The sequence below is a fragment of the Polypterus senegalus genome, chromosome 8, assembly GCF_016835505.1.
Source record: "Polypterus senegalus isolate Bchr_013 chromosome 8, ASM1683550v1, whole genome shotgun sequence".
Lineage (NCBI taxonomy): Eukaryota > Metazoa > Chordata > Cladistia > Polypteriformes > Polypteridae > Polypterus > Polypterus senegalus.
The window spans coordinates 28615100-28632176 of record NC_053161.1 but is presented as its reverse complement, the minus strand read 5'-3'; the positions used below and the strand labels follow the sequence as shown (position 1 = coordinate 28632176).

The following is a 17077-nucleotide window of genomic DNA, read 5'->3' as shown; positions in this document are numbered from 1 at the left end:
TATGAACATGCTGCATAACAAAACCTAGAAATATAAATAAAATGTGTTCCTTTCAGCAATAACAAATCAAATCATTCAGTTGTCTTTGCTCATATGTCATTTTAGAGCTGGACGCCTGGCATCTTTTTGGCCACAGGTTCGCTTTCTGTTTGGTGTGAGGTTCTGTGTTGTGGAGATTCTCAGGATGGATTGCAGGTGCTCATCAGTGAGGCGACTCCTGTGTGCTGTTTTGTTAGTCTTTATCACTGAGAAGAGCTTCTCACACAGATATGTGCTACCAAACATGCACAAGGTTCGAGCCGCATGTAGACGGACTTTTTGTTCTTCAAAGTCACCAAAGCGCCGTGCAAACTCAGTGCGCCAGTTTATCAGCAAAGTGCGATTTGGGAACACCGTAGTGACGACTTGGTTTAACATTACTTGGCAACAGGGAAAGTGGGGCAATTGCACTGGTGCATTTGTGTCTCCCATAAAAGCAGCTTCACTTGAAATCACTTTGTGATTGTGCACGGGTAAAACGTCCGCTGAAGTGTCAGATTCTTATTTAATTATGCTGCTTTCTGTATCTTCTGCATTGCATTCAGGTTACCCTGATGTTTTGTCTCATAGTGCCGCCTTAGATTAAATTCTGTAATTACAGCCACATTAGCTCCACAAATGAGACACACGGGTTCAGTAAACATATACTCAGCCTCCCATCGGTTTTAAAGGCTCTATTTTCAGAATCAACTTTTCTCTTCAGCATCGTGTGAGCTAGCTTCGCAATAACTTGCAGCATCATAAGCTAGACTTGATTAACGCGTAAGTGTTCGCAAGGCAGCTGAAGCGCTGCATTATGGGATCTGTAGTTTATTGTGTTACCAGCGCTTCATATACCCGGCTTTAATAACAATAATACAGTATATAAAATGATCTCGGGGTCGGATATAATTACACGCCGGGCCGGATGTGGCCCGCGCCCTTGAGTTTGACACATATGGACTAAATAGAACTTGAAAAGATATATTTTTTCAAATGTGATCGCAAATTCAGATAGAGTTGACGCCACTACAGCCTGCATGCCTCAATAAGTCATCCTCCCTCGCCTTACTTTTTACCGCTCATCTAATGAATACACTGAGTATGGCTTTACCAAAACAATCATTGATGGCTAATAAAGTATCCATTATTCGAGTATGTAGATCGGGATATATATATATACATATATATATACCCGCGATCGCAGCGAGAAGTAGTGTGTTAAAAAGCTAGAAAAGAAAAGGGAACATTTTAAAAATAACGTAACATGACTGTCAATATACAGTATTTGTTTTGTGAGTGTTACTGAGTGTTGCTGTCATCAAGGATTTGATTATCATTATTTCTTTCAATCAGGTTCGTATTTGTAGGATGTGTTGTGTTCAAGTTACATTCCGTGTTTGTCAATCGCTGTAAAGATGACAGGTTTCATTCATCGATTCGCTTCTTACTGCATCAATAAACAGCTCGCCTTCTTCTTTATCTGAGACCTGACACACTGCATGCACGGGTTTTTTACACTGTCTTCCTTTAGCGGACATTGACTTTTTCCAACGTGTGCTTTGTTTCCGCAGTAGTTGGATTTATGAATATGCTTGTATGTATCAGACGCTTCATATTTTTGCTGCCTTTTCAATTGTGTAATTCGGTTTTGTTCAGCTTTGGAACTGTTGCTTTTATCTGTGCACTGCGCCAGTTCACGGAGCGCTCGTGTACATGCATCGAAGTTTCCCAGCTGTGCTGGTGCCATCTCGTGCTATGTCCATGGCTGTATTTAATGTTACCTTAGTCCTGGCACTTAAAACTTTCTCTCGCAGTTTCGCTGAGTTTGTGTCAAACACCACCCTGACCATCTCATCTTCCTCTCCATAAGCACAGTCCTTCACCCGTGAATATTTAGTGGCAGTTTGCTATTGGATTGCCGCTGACGGACGGCCTTATATGGGCAGGCACTAAATTACAAACGCCAGCGGCAGCCTGTCTATGAACTTAATTTAAAGTGTAGGTTTACATCGTGCTTTGTTTCCGAAGTAGCAGAACTCATGAATATGGTTGTATATGTCACTCGCCGCTTCTTATTGTTTCGCTGCCTTCTCAATTATATAATGCATGTTTTCTTCAGCGCTTTTGAGGTCTTCCTGGTTTTCTATGTACGCGTGATTACGGGGAGGCGTGATGATGTCACACTAAACTCCCCCACGGCGTTGAAGCTCATCTCCATTACAGTAAATGGAGAAAAACTGCTTCCAGTTATGACCATTACGCGTAGAATTTCGATATAAAACCTGCCCAAATTTTGTAAGGAAGCTGTAAGGAATGAACCTGCCAAATTTCAGCCTTCCACCCACACGGGAAGTTGGAGAATTAGTGATGAGTCAGTGAGTGAGTGAGTGAGGGCTTTGCCTTTTATTAGTATAGATCAGGGGTCCTCAATCACGGTCCTGGAGAGCCGCAGTGGCTGCAGGTTTTTGATCCAACCCAGTTGCTTAATAAAAAGCACTTATTGCTAAAGTAACACTTCTGCTTCACTTTAGTGATTTTGAGCCCTTATTGCTTAATTTTGTCTTAAACAGCTATTTTAATTGCTCCTTATTATCAATAACATGCAAATGACAAGAGAGAGCAGCATTTCTCCATTTAGCTTATTTACATTTAAACCTGTGTGTATTTATCTGCACTATTGGGTTTAATTAAATACTTGGAAGAAAAATGAAGAGAAAAAAGTGAAGGACTGAGAATTACTCGTCCATTTTAGCCTTCAAATCATTTGCATGATAGAAAGGGAAAGAAAATCTAGGATATGAGAATGACCTGACATAGCAGAGTTAATTTAATTTCATAGCTTGTTAGTGCTTTATTGGCAAGAATTGCTTTCTAATTAAGCAACCAGATCAGAACAAAAACCTGCAGCCACTGCGGCTCTCCAGGACTAAGATTGAGGACCCCTGGTATAGATGGATACTTTATTCGCCATCAATGATTGTTTTGGTAAAGCCATACTCAGTGTAATCATTAGATGAGCAGTAAAAAAGTAAGAGCGAGGGGAGGGTGATTTATTGAGGCACGCAGGCGAAACCACAATAGCATGCGGGCTCGATGTAGTGCACGTCAACTCGATCTGAATTGTGCGATCACATTCGAAAAAATATATCTTTTCAAGTTCTATTTAGTCAACACAAATATCTTTGGTTGGAATGTAAGGCGAATTTACTCTTTACATTTCTATGGTGAAGAAAAATGTATGCAATGATGCCTACATTTAACTTACATTCCTACCAAAGACATTTCTGTCGACGAAATAAAAATTCCTTCTATTTAAAATTTAAAGATAACTTGAACAGATACGATAGTTCATAATGTCCACGCAGACTTGCACGTTAGAGCGGGCGTCATCCGTTTTAATAAGCAGCATATTGCACTGATACGAAATAGCCTGCCCATTTAATTATTTAGGAATGGATAAATAAATTAAGATATTGTACAAATAATCTTTTTCATTTTGCTTCCTTGATGGATTCTGGCACCCCCAGCAACAGTTACTCGCACCTCAAAGAGTGTATATATATGTGTATATATGTGTGTATATATATATATATATATATATATATATATATATATATATATATATATATATATATATATATATATATATATATATATATATATATATATATATATATATATATATATATATATAAACTGCTCAAAAAAATTAAAGGAACACTTTGGAAACACATCAGATCTCAATGGGAAAAAGAAATCCTCCTGGATATCTATACTGATATAGACTCGGTAATGTGTTAGGAACGAAAGGATGCCACATCGTTTGATGGAAATGAAAATGATCAACCTACAGAGCCTTGAATTCAAAGACGCCCCAAAAATCAAAGTGAAAAAATTATGTGGCAGGCTAGTCCATTTTGCCAAAATTTAATTGCAGCAACTCAAAATTGTACGCAGCACTTTGTATGGCCCCTGTGGTCTTGTATACATGCCTGACAACATCGGTGCATGCTTCTAATGAGATGACAGATGGTGTTGTGGGGGATCTCCTCCCAGATCTGGACCAGGGCATCACGGAGCTCCTAGACAGTCTAAGGTGCAACCTGATGGCATTGGATGGACCAAAACATAATGTCCCAGAGGTGTTCTATTGGATTTAGGTCAGGAAAGTGTGGTGGCCAGTCAATGGTATCAATTCCTTCATCCTCCAGGAACTGCCTGCATACTCTCACCAGATGAAGCCAGGAATTCTCGTGCACCAGGAGCCACTGTACCAGCATAGGGTCTGACAACAGGTCCAAGGATTTCATCCTGATACCTAATGGCAGCCAAGGTGCCTTTGTCAAGCCTGTAGCGGTCTGTGTGACCCTCCATGGATATGCCTCCCCAGACAATCATTAACCCACCACCAAACTGCTCATGCTGAATGATGTTACAGGCAGCATAATGTTCTCCATGGCTTCTCCAGACCCTTTCACTTCTGTCACGTGCTCAGGGTGAACCTGCTATAATCTGTAAAAAGCACAGGGCACCAGTGGTGCATCTGCCAATTCTGGTATTCTATGGCGAATGCCAATCAAGCTGCATGCTGCTGGGCAGTGAGCTCAGGGCCCATTAGAGGACATGGGGCCCTTGGGTCACCCTCATGAAGTCTTTCTGGTTGTTTGGTCAGAGACATTCACACCAGTGGCCTGCTGGAGGTCATTTTGTAGGGCTCTGGCAGTGCTCATCCTGTTCCTCCTTGCCCAAAGGAGCAGATACTGGTCCTGCTGATGGGTTATGGACCTTCTATGGCCCTCTCCAGTTCTCCTAGAGTAACTTCTTGTCTCCTAGAATCTCCTCCATGCCCTTGAGACCGTGCAGGGAGACACAGCAAACCTTCTGGCAATGACACGTATTGATATGCCATCCTGGAGAAGTTGGACTACCTGTGCAACCTCTGTAGGGTCCAGGTATCGCCTCATGCTACCAGTAGTGACACTGACTGTAGCCAAATGCAAAACTAGTGAAGAAATAGAAAAGATGAGGAGGGAAAAATGTCAGTGGCCTCCACCTGTTAAACCATTCCTGTTTTGGGGTCATCTCATTGTTGCCCCTCTAGTGCATCTGTTGTTCATTTCATTAACACCACAGCAGCTGAAACTGATTAACAACCCCCTCTGCTACTTAACTGACCAGATTAATATCCCATAAGTTTCACTGACTTTATGCTATACTCTGATTAAAAAGTGTTCCTTTAATTCTTTTGTGCAGTATATATATATATATATATATATATATATATATATATATATGTGTGTGTGTGTATGTGCATATATGTAGATATTTATGTATATGTATATATATGTTTATATATGTGTGTGTATGTGTATATATATATATATATATATGTATTTGTGTGAATATATGTGTGTGTATGTATGTGTGTACAGTAATCCCTCCTCGATCGCGAGGGTTGCCTTCCAGGTGAAAATCCGCAAAGTAGAAACCATATGTTTGTATGGTTATTTTTTATATATTTTAAGCCCTAATAAACTCTCCCACACTGTTAACATTATTAGAGCCCTCTAGACATGAAATAACACCCTTTAGTCAAAAGTTTAAACTGTGATCCATGACAAGACAGAGATGACAGTTCTTTCTCACAATTAAAAGAATGCAAACATATCTTCTCTTCAAAGGAGTGCTGTCAGGAGCAGAGAATGTCAGAGAGAGAGACAGAGAGAGTGACAGAAAAGCAAACGATCAAAAAATCAGTATGTGCTGTTGAGCTTTAAAGTATGCGCACCGCGATAATGCAGCTGAAAAGAAGGGAGCAATGTGAAGGTAGTCTTTCAGCATTTTTTAGAGTTGCGTCCGTATCTTCTAGGCAAACAGCTTCTGTGCAAACAGCCCATCTGCTCACATCACCTCCGTCAGGCGCAGATAAAGTCAGAGAGAGTGAGAGAGAATGAGAAAAACAAACAATCAAGCACCGCCGAAGCATATCAGATATCATTGAGGAGTTTTATTTAATACGTAATACATGCTCTGATTGGGTGGCTTCTAAGCCATCCGCCAATAGCGTCCCTTGTATGAAATCAACTGGGCAAACAAACTGAGGAAGCATGTACTTTAAATTAAAAGACGCATTGTCCACAGAAATCCGTGAACCAGCAAAAAATCTGTGATATATATTTAGATATGCTTACATTTAAAATCCGCGATGGAGTGAAGCCGCGAAAGTCGAAGCGCAATATAGAGAGGGATCACTGTATATGTAGATATGTATATATTTATATATATGTGGATATATATATATATATATATATATATATATATATATATATATATATATATATATATATAGAAGAATGCTCAGCTTCAGATGGAGAAGTAGTGTGTTAAAGAAGTTATGAAAAGAAAAGCAAACATTTTAAAAATAACGTAAGATGATTGTTAATGTAATTGTTTTGTTATTGATATGAGTGTTGTTGTCATATCTATCTATTTATATTATATATATATATATATATATATATATATATATATATATATATATAGCAAAATACCTGCATTGGCAGCTGAGAAGTAAAAAGAAAAGGAAACATTTTAATAATAACGTAACATGATTGACAATGTAATTGTTTTGTCATTGTCATGAGTGTTGTTGGTATATATATATATATATATATATATATATACATATATATACATATACATATATACACACACAGACACATATATAAACATATATATACATATAAACATATATATAAATATATATATATACACATATATATACAGTTATATATATACATATACACACATACATATATATACATATACATATATACACATACTGTATATATACACACACACACATATATACTGTACATACTGTATATACAACATATACATATCTACATATATACTGTATATACACATACAGTGGTGTGAAAAACTATTTGCCCCCTTCCTGATTTCTTATTCTTTTGCATGTTTGTCACACAAAATGTTTCTGATCATCAAACACATTTAACCATTAGTCAAATATAACACAAGTAAACACAAAATACAGTTTTAAATGATGGTTTTATTATTTAGGGAGAAAAAATCCAAACCTACATGGCCCTGTGTGAAAAAGTAATTGCCCCCTGAACCTAATAACTGGTTGGGCCACCCTTAGCACCAATAACTGCAATCAAGTGTTTGCGATAACTTGCAATGAGTCTTTTACAGCGCTCTGGAGGAATTTTGGCCCACTCATCTTTGCAGAATTGTTGTAATTCAGCTTTATTTGAGGGTTTTCTAGCATGAACCGCCTTTTTAAGGTCATGCCATAGCATCTCAATTGGATTCAGGTCAGGACTTTGACTAGGCCACTCCAAAGTCTTCATTTTGTTTTTCTTCAGCCATTCAGAGGTGGATTTGCTGGTGTGTTTTGGGTCATTGTCCTGTTGCAGCACCCAAGATCGCTTCAGCTTGAGTTGACGAACAGATGGCCGGACATTCTCCTTCAGGATTTTTGGTAGACAGTAGAATTCATGGTTCCATCTATCACAGCAAGCCTTCCAGGTCCTGAAGTAGCAAAACAACCCCAGACCATCACACTACCACCACCATATTTTACTGTTGGTATGATGTTCTTTTTCTGAAATGCTGTGTTCCTTTTACGCCAGATGTAACGGACATTTGCCTTCCAAAAGTTCAACTTTTGTCTCATCAGTCCACAAGGTATTTTCCCAAAAGTCTTGGCAATCATTGAGATGTTTCTTAGCAAAATTGAGACGAGCCCTAATGTTCTTTTCCTTAACAGTGGTTTATGCCTTGGAAATCTGCCATGCAGGCTGTTTTTGCCCAGTCTCTTTCTTATGGTGGAGTCGTGAACACTGACCTTAATTGAGGCAAGTGAGGCCTGCAGTTCTTAGACGTTGTCCTGGGGTCTTTGTGACCTCTCGGATGAGTCGCCTGCGCCTTGGGGTAATTTTGGTCGGCCGCCACTCCTGGAAGGTTCACCACTGTTCCATGTTTTTGCCATTTGTGGATAATGGCTCTCACTGTGGTTCGCTGGAGTCCCAAAGCTTTAGAAATGGCTTTATAACCTTTACCAGACTGATAGATCTCAATTACTTCTGTTCTCATTTGTTCCTGAATTTCTTTGGATCTTGGCATGATGTCTAGCTTTTGAGGTGCTTTTGGTCTACTTCTCTGTGTCAGGCAGCTCCTATTTAAGTGATTTCTTGATTGAAACAGGTGTGGCAGTAATCAGGCCTGGGGTGGCTACGGAAATTGAACTCAGGTGTGATACACCACAGTTAGGTTATTTTTGAACAAGGGGCAATTACTTTTTCACACAGGGCCATGTAGGTTTGGATTTTTTCTCCCTAAATAATAAAACCATCATTTAAAACTGCATTTTGTGTTTACTTGTGTTATATTTGACTAATGGTTAAATGTGTTTGATGATCAGAAACATTTTGTGTGACAAACATGCAAAAGAATAAGAAATCAGGAAGGGGGCAAATAGTTTTTCACACCACTGTATATATACAAATCTACATATATATATATATATCTACATATATATATATTAGGTGGAACTCGATTAAAAAATTAATCCAATTAATTAGAGGCTGTGTAAGAATTAATCTTGATTAATCGTATGTAATCGACACGAATTTGCCCCAAATCGCAAATGTTTTTTTTTAATTTAAAACGGTTTTAGTGGGCTTACAGAATCAAATAATAGACATGGACATGAATATTGTAAACTGAAGCTGTTTTAATTTCTGAAAAAGCTTTAAACTGCATTTGAATTCAAAACAGAAACAAAAATATCATCCCTGGTTAAAATTGGGCAGACTTAAAAATAAAGTGGTAGTTTAAGTACTTTAAGTACATTTTCAGAATAGTATTGTCTTTAAATAATAATAACCAAAATTTCAACATAAAGTGCAGTTTTCTTCTTAAAAAATAAGTCAGAAACATAAAAGGTAATTTGACCAGCTTACTCTTTAAACTCTGAGTAACATTAGCCAAAATTATTTTGTACATTAGGCTAAAACAGTGTGATCATTGAACATTTTGTAATTAGATGTATTTAGAATTACTAACGGTCACGGAAGTCCAATGATCCCCAGTAAGAGCCACAAAGTCCGCTTTCTGTAATGCATCTAATTTTGCTTGCTTTTCAGTGTGCACAAAACCATGCTTTTATCAAGGCTTCGCTGGTAGTCGAAATGATCAGTCGAGGAACGCGCTTTATTCCGACTCTAACATTTTTGTAGCTGTGATGTGTGCATCAGTGTAATGGATGTACCAGGAAATCATGCATTGACAAAAGTTCCCGCTTGCTTGAATTGAAAGTGTGATTAAATGCGCTATTTTTAACGCTGCTATGGAGTACATGCATCGAAGCTTCTCAGCTGTGCTTGTGCTAAGAAAGGGAAAATTTTAAAATAACGTAACATGATTCTGCTAACCTAATATTTTTCATACGCCCCAAACCAAGGAGATGCGAAGGTAAAATGAATCAGGTAGCGCGCACATAGTCAGTACACCCTCTCGAATCAACCTCAATGTCGGCGTTAGAGGCTTAAGACTCTACAATTAGCCACAGCGCAGTGGCTTGTCTATGCTAAAGTATGTATTGTAGATCGGGTATATATATACATTTATATATATATACCCGTACGCAGTGGAGAAGTAGAAGTTATGAAAAGAAAAGGGAACATTTTAAAAATAACGTAACATGATTGTCAATATACAGTAATTGTTTTGTGAGTGTTATTGAATGTTGCTGTCATCAAGGATTTGATTATCATTATTTCTTTCAATCAGGCTCGTATTTGTAGGATGTGTTCAAGTTACATTCCGTGTTTGTCAATCGCTGTAAAGATAAGAGGTTTCATTCATCGATTAGTTCCTTACTGCATCAATAAACAGCTCGCCTTCCTTTTATCTGTGATGTGACAAACTGCATGCACGGGTTTTTTTACACTGTCTTCCTTTAGCAGGACATTCACTTTTTCCACCGTGTGCTTTGTTTCCGCAGTAGCTGCACTTATGAATATGATTGTATGTATAAGACGCCTTATATTTTTTTGCTGCCTTCTCAATTGTGTAATTCGGTTTTGTTCAGCACTCTTTGGAACTGTTGCTTTTGTCTGCGCATTGCGCCAGTTCACGGAGCCGCTTGGTGTTCTTGCATCGAAGGTTCCCAGCTGTACTGGTGCCATCTCGTAATGTCAGCTAAGACCCGGCACTTAAAAGTTTCTCTCGCAGTTTCAATGAGTTTGTGCCAAACACCACCCTGACCATCTCATCTTCCTCTGCATAAGCACAGTCCTTCACCCGTGAACATTTACCGCAGTGTTTGTATTGGATTGCCGCTGATGGACGGCCTTATATGGGCAGGCACTAAATTACAAACGCTAGTGGCAGCCTGTCTATGAACTTAATTTAATATAAACTTACGGTTCACGCCGTGCTTTGTTTCCGCATATGCATCATTTGCTTCATAATGTTTTTCTGCCTTCTCAATTGTGAAATGGCGTTTTGTGCTTGGAGTTCTTCCTTGTTCTCTACGTACTTACGTAGGAGGCGTGATGATGTCACACTAAACTCCCCCCACGCCATCTCCAACTCAAGACTCCATTACATTATATGGGGAAAAATAGCTTCCAGTTATGACCCTTATGCGTAGAATTTCGAAATAAAAACCTGCCCAACTTTTGTAAGTAAGCTGTAAGGAATAAGCCTGCCAAATTTCAGCCTTCCACCTACACGGCAACTTGGAGAATTAGTGATGAGTCAGTGAGTGAGTGAGTGAGTGAGGGCTTTGCCTTTTATTAGTATATATATATATGTGTGTGTGTATGTATGTATGTATACATGTGTGTGTGTGTGTGTGTGTTATATATGTATATATGTATGGATATGTACACTCACCTAAAGGATTATTAGGAACACCATACTAATACGGTGTTTCCAGGGCACGAAGCTCCCGTTCCACCACATCCCAAAGATGCTCTATTGGGTTGAGATCTGGTGACTGTGGGGGCCATTTTAGTAGAGTGAACTCATTGTCGTGTTCAAGAAACCAATTTGAAATGATTCGAGCTTTGTGACATGGTGCATTATCCTGCTAGAAGTAGCCATCAGAGGATGGGTACATGGTGGTCATGAAGGGACGGACATGGTCAGAAACAATTCTCAGTTAGCCCGTGGCATTTAAACAATGCCCAATTGGCACTAAGGGGCCTAAAGTGTGCCAAGAAAACATCCCCCACACCATTACACCACCACCACCAGCCTGCACAGTGGTAAAAAGGCATGATGGATCCATGTTCTCATTCTGTTTACGCCAAATTCTGACTCTGCCATTTGAGTGTCTCAACAGAAATCGAGACTCATCAGACCAGGCAACATTTTTCCAGTCTTCAACTGTCCAATTTTGGTGAGCTTGTGCAAATTGTAGCCTCTTTTTCCTATTTGTAGTGGAGATGAGTGGTACCCGGTGGGGTCTTTTGCTGTTGTAGCCCATCTGCCTCAAGGTTGTGTATGTTGTGGCTTCACAAATGCTTTGCTGCATACCTCGGTTGTAACGAGTGGTTATTTCAGTCAAAGTTGCTCTTCTATCAGCTTGAATCAGTCGGCCCATTCTCCTCTGACCTCTAGCATTAACAAGGCATTTTCGCCCACAGGACTGCCGCGATACTGGATGTTTTTCCCTTTTCACACCATTCTTTGTAAACCCTAGAAATGGTTGTGTGAAAATCCCAGTAACTGAGCAGATTGTGAAATACTCAGACCGGCCCGTCTGGCACCAACTACCATGCCAGGCTCAAAATTGCTTAAATCACCTTTCTCTCCCATTCTGACATTCAGTTTGGAGTTCAGGAGATTGTCTTGACCAGGACCACACCCCTAAATGCACTGAAGCAACTGCCATGTGATTGGTTGATTAGATAATTGCATTAATGAGAAACGGGTGTTCTTAATAATCCTTTAGGTGTGTGTATGTATGTATGTATATATATATATATATATATATATATATATATATATATATATATATATATATATATATATATATATATATATATGACAGCAACACTTATCATTCACAAAAGTGACAAAACAATTACATTACATTGAACATTTACAAAGCAAACATTAAGGGATACTTTAAAATGTGGATTTGTTTAAAGAAAACAAAATACACTGCCATAAATTTCCAATACAGAGCATCAAGAATTTAAAGTCATCCAATTAAATTGGTGTGAAAATTAATACCAAAAACTGACTTCTATGTAAGGGACAGTCTGCAGAAAAAAACCTATTAAGGTTGCTATTAACATCTTGTCATGTTAACTAAATGATGCCGGCCACTGATTAATAACTAATTAAGGTGGTACTGCAGTGGGGGAAGATTCTTTAAAAGTGACTAGTTTTATCATGATTTTTACAAACAATCTTAGTACTTTTGGTATTTTTCTGTACTTATTTCACTTTGGAATAAGCAGAATAGCTACAAAAGCTGATTACCACTGCAAAAAGGCAGTGACCTCCTCTACACAAAGCATGGGTATGGCAGGCACCCAGTACATGCCACAGAAAAAGTCAAGGTGTTAGCTAAGAAATTCTACACTCATTTCAGAAATATGATCAACTCGGTACAGTGTAAATGTCATACTGGTCAGATGCTGCTTTAGTTGTTCCCAAATACTTGTTACCAAATAATACTGGTGGGATTTAAAGACAAGCTGCACCCCCTCAGGAAAGGTTTAACAAATAGAATGATGAAAAGCATACTAAAAACGTTCAACTAAAACTGTTATAAAGAAAAAATGATTACTTAACTTTAATGCTCAAGATTGAATATCAACCAATCAACAAATCATACTGTATTTGAGCAGCCAAAAAGGACAAGTGAAATGATTTATTAGTACCTACTTACAATAATTATTTATATAAAGCTCAATGCAGCTGCAGTGTAAGTAGAAAAAAAAATACATATTGGATTTATTTTAGGTAACACTAAAGCATATAGAAAACTTACGGGTAGAAAAAGTCTTTGGGATGCACATGGTTTAAACAGCTTCTTCCATTCAGCAGCATTCTCACTAGGAAATGTTATATTATATAATTTGTAATTAAACTTTGAATGATATTGCAAGGGCCAAGTATTAAGCTGTAAAGGAAAAACAAAACCTAAATTATTATTCAGTATTTCAAAGTCATGATGTGTTTTGTATGTTCACATCATAGATCCTAAATATGCTTTCCATATAAACTGTTTCATCAGACCTTAACAAATGAACATTTTATTACCCATTATGTGTTTATGATACAAAGAATATGTTCACTCAGTCACAATGTGAGATTCACAAGTTGAACTAGTTAGCAAACATATTCCTGGACAATAGTTAAAGGTATGTAATGTCTTAAAAAATGAAAGATATATTACAATATAAAACTGGTCAGAGATCTAATTTAATTACACTGCACAAGTATCAGTAATGAACTGAACATTTACTAAGCAATAATAAAGCATAAAATACATTTAAACAACAAAAAACTATGACTTACTGTTTCTTGAAATTTAAGGTGAAGTTCATGTTCAGCAAATATGTGAAATTCAAGAAACTTTATGCTAAATATCACTGCAGACTTGATCATTGTCATTGTTTCCTCTAGCCTGTCTCCACATGCAACAACGGCTAGGTGCATTGCTTCAGCTAGCTCTTTCACAGAATCTGATGAGTTAGGACGTCTTATGATGAATCTGTAGCAAAGAAAAATGATAAAGTGTCAAATGTCTGTGACCTACTGTTTGCTTTTATGGTAATAAACTTACTATTCCTTGAATAATTGTCTCTCCTCATGGTCATTTTTTTAATATTAAACAAAAGCTTTTATCAAAGGTGCCTCACAAACAAAGATTCATATATGTATACACAAGCAGACAAACAATTTACTGCAGTGGTTGGCAAGAAAGTTTAAAATTAACAGGCAACAGAACCATAAGAAGCTTAGCAGAAGGTTCACAGAGTCAGGAAGAGTTTTAGATATCTAGTTTATGGGGAACATATGGGCAAAAAGCTTCAACATTTCCTAGGTGCTTTCTTAAGCGTTAGGATGAATGTCATTCAGCTGTGTACATATACATGAAAAAGATACCTGAATTAAAGTAGCACCAATGTAAGTGCTGAAAAATGAATTTAAATAAATCTGTTCTGAAATATGGGTGCCCTAATCCTGAAACGATGCAATGATATTTCCAGACCCTTCTGTCAAAGGCTAAGTGTGACACCTAGTGGACAAATAATTCAAAGAGTGAAGTAAATGAAGAAATAAGATAAAATATTTTTCTGCTTGGTAAATAAACTAAAGTTGGCTTTTATAAATGCCCTTTTAAAATCCTTAAGTACAAATATCTAGACCAAACAGAACAATTAACCAGAACATTGAAATGTTCACAGACTTACTAACAGCATCTTCTAGAAGCAGGGTGGGGAAAAACACACTGATCGATAGATAGATCGATACTTTATTAATCCTAAGGGGAAATTCACAATTAGGGTAAAGAATATATAGCCAAAATTGTGTTTGTAACTTCTTTAGGTTTTTCAGCTGGGAAATAACTTTCTTTTGGGACAGTACTAAATAGAATTTCAAACTGATCACGATTCTTCTTGTAAGACAAAATAAAATAAAAAATACTATCTAAAAAAATTCACTCAAAAGCTTCTATACATATTCTAATTATCATAAAAAATAGCACCAATAATTAATGCAAGAGAACTAAAAGACAACTAAGAAAGATGTTTGCCACAGGAGAGACAGAAAATGAGAAAACCATAAAAACACAATGTAAAGCATATCAAAACAAAACATTCCATTTTTAGTGCATGCTCCCAACCTTAATTAATAAAATCCTCTCAAGCATAAGGACAAAGTTGCTCTATCTGGCCAAACAAATACAAGGTTAGAACCACACTCATGTTCTATTTATGCAGCCACTTGTGCATGAGGTGTCTGATCGGTGGGACTCTGCAATATTATAAACTAGCAGAATACCCGCGCTTCGCAGCGGAGAAGTAGTGTGTTAAAGAAGTTATAAAAAAAGAACAGGAAAAATTTTTAAAATAATGTAACATGATTGTTAATGTAATTGTTTTGTCTTTGATATGAGTGTTGTTGTCATATCTCTATATATATGTATCTCTATATATATGTATATATATCTCTCTCTCTCTCTCTTTATATATATATATATATATATATATATATATATATATATATATATATATATATATATGTATAGCAAAATACCCACGCTTGGCAGCGGAGAAGTATATATATATACACACACACACACACACACACATATATATATATATATACTATGGGGTGCCAAACAGGCAAATAAATTGATTTTGTGAATATATAAAGTCGGCGTCAGAATATATAAAGTCAAAAGTTGAATATATAAAGTCATCGCTGGAATATATAAAGTCAAAACCTGAATATATAAAGTCAGCATCGAAATTTATAAAGTCATTCCTGATTATATAAAGTCAACATCGGAGTATATAAACTCACTCCTGAATATATAAAGTGAAAGTCAAACTCTATTGATTGAAACGACTCTGAACTGAACTAAGTTAACAAAAACGTATTCAGAAAAATAAATTTAAAAAAACACTGTTCGGTTAATGTTTTGAAAATGATGCATGTGTCCTGCCCAGGATTGGTTCCTGCCTTGCGCCCAGTGTTGGCTGGGATTGTCTCCAGCAGACCCCTGTGATCCTGTGGTCGGATTCAACGTGTTGGGAAATGGATGGATATTCCAGCGCTGACTTTATATATTCCAACGCTGACTTTATATATTCCAACGCTGACTTTATATATTTAAGTTTTGACTTTATATATTCCAGCGCTGACTTTATATATTCAGAAACAAGTACTGACTTTATATATTCAAGTTTTGACTTTATTTATTCCGACAGTGACTTTATATAATCAAGGTTTGACTTTATATATTCGGGAATGACTTTATATATAAAACTTTTGACTTTATATAGTTAAATTTAGTCATTATTGCATAACTTTTTCTTTACCATAGAAATTTAAAGACTAAATTCAACTTCCATTCCTAACAAAGATATTTCTGGCGACTAAATAGAACCTACTTATATCCAAATTTGAGCTATTGAGCCGTTGCCTGCCTGAATAAATCACCTTCGCTTCGTTCTTACTTTTTTACCGTTCATTTAATCATGGCTAGTGGCGGAAAAATGATAAAATGGAAGGAGGATTACACTGAGTATGGCTTTACCAAAACAATTATTGATGGCAAATCGATTATTCATAAAGCTTCAATTGGTGATCTGTTTTTCTGTGTTAACCTCATATTTTTTCATACTTCTTCTCAAACCAAGGGGGTGCAAGGGTAAAATGAATCAGGAAGCGCTGATCAATGTAATCGGTGTGCCAGGAAATCATGCATTGACAGAAGTTCCCCTTTGCTTGTGATTAAATGCGTGATTTTTTAACACGTTATGGAGCACATGCATCGAAGCTTCTCAGCTGTCCTTGTGCTAAGAAAAGGAAACATTTTAAAAATAACAGGATTGTCAATGTAACCTTTTGTAAGTAGTGCCTGGAGGATTCAGTGTGGAGAAACTCTAGACACAGTGTGTGTATTAACTTGTGGACTTTTCTGTGAGTATTTGGTGGAAGCGTCACAAAGTCGTAACACTGCGTTAGCTGCGGAGCACAGCTCAGAGCGAAATGAGGTAAATGGGAGGGGAGATGATGACGCGACTCCCCCACCCGCCTTAACTGTCAATCCCCCACAAACACAGTCTCTCGGAATTTGCATAAGCACACCCCTTCACCTACAATTTTAGCTTAGTTACAAGGTGACCAAAACTTTCGTTTATATCCTGTGTCCTCTCATTAAACTTGTATCCCGCATTACCCGTGGGCATGACAAACGCCAGCGGCAGCCTGTCTATGAACTTAATTTAAACTTTAGGTTTACACCGTGCTTTGTTTCTGAAGT

At 37.3% G+C, this 17077-nt stretch overlaps 1 protein-coding gene across 2 annotated transcripts in view; it reads right to left on the bottom strand.

Moving 5' to 3' along the window:
* gxylt1b (glucoside xylosyltransferase 1b) overlaps nt 1-17077 on the bottom strand; it is a 128150-nt gene that overhangs the window by 48566 nt on the left and 62507 nt on the right. For both annotated transcript variants that reach the window (XM_039760904.1, XM_039760905.1), the window contains 2 exons: nt 13597-13792; nt 13067-13198 (listed from right to left, as the gene is read on the bottom strand). In XM_039760904.1, the coding sequence (XP_039616838.1) occupies nt 13067-13198; nt 13597-13792 (328 nt within the window). The remainder of the gene's footprint in view (nt 1-13066; nt 13199-13596; nt 13793-17077) is intronic.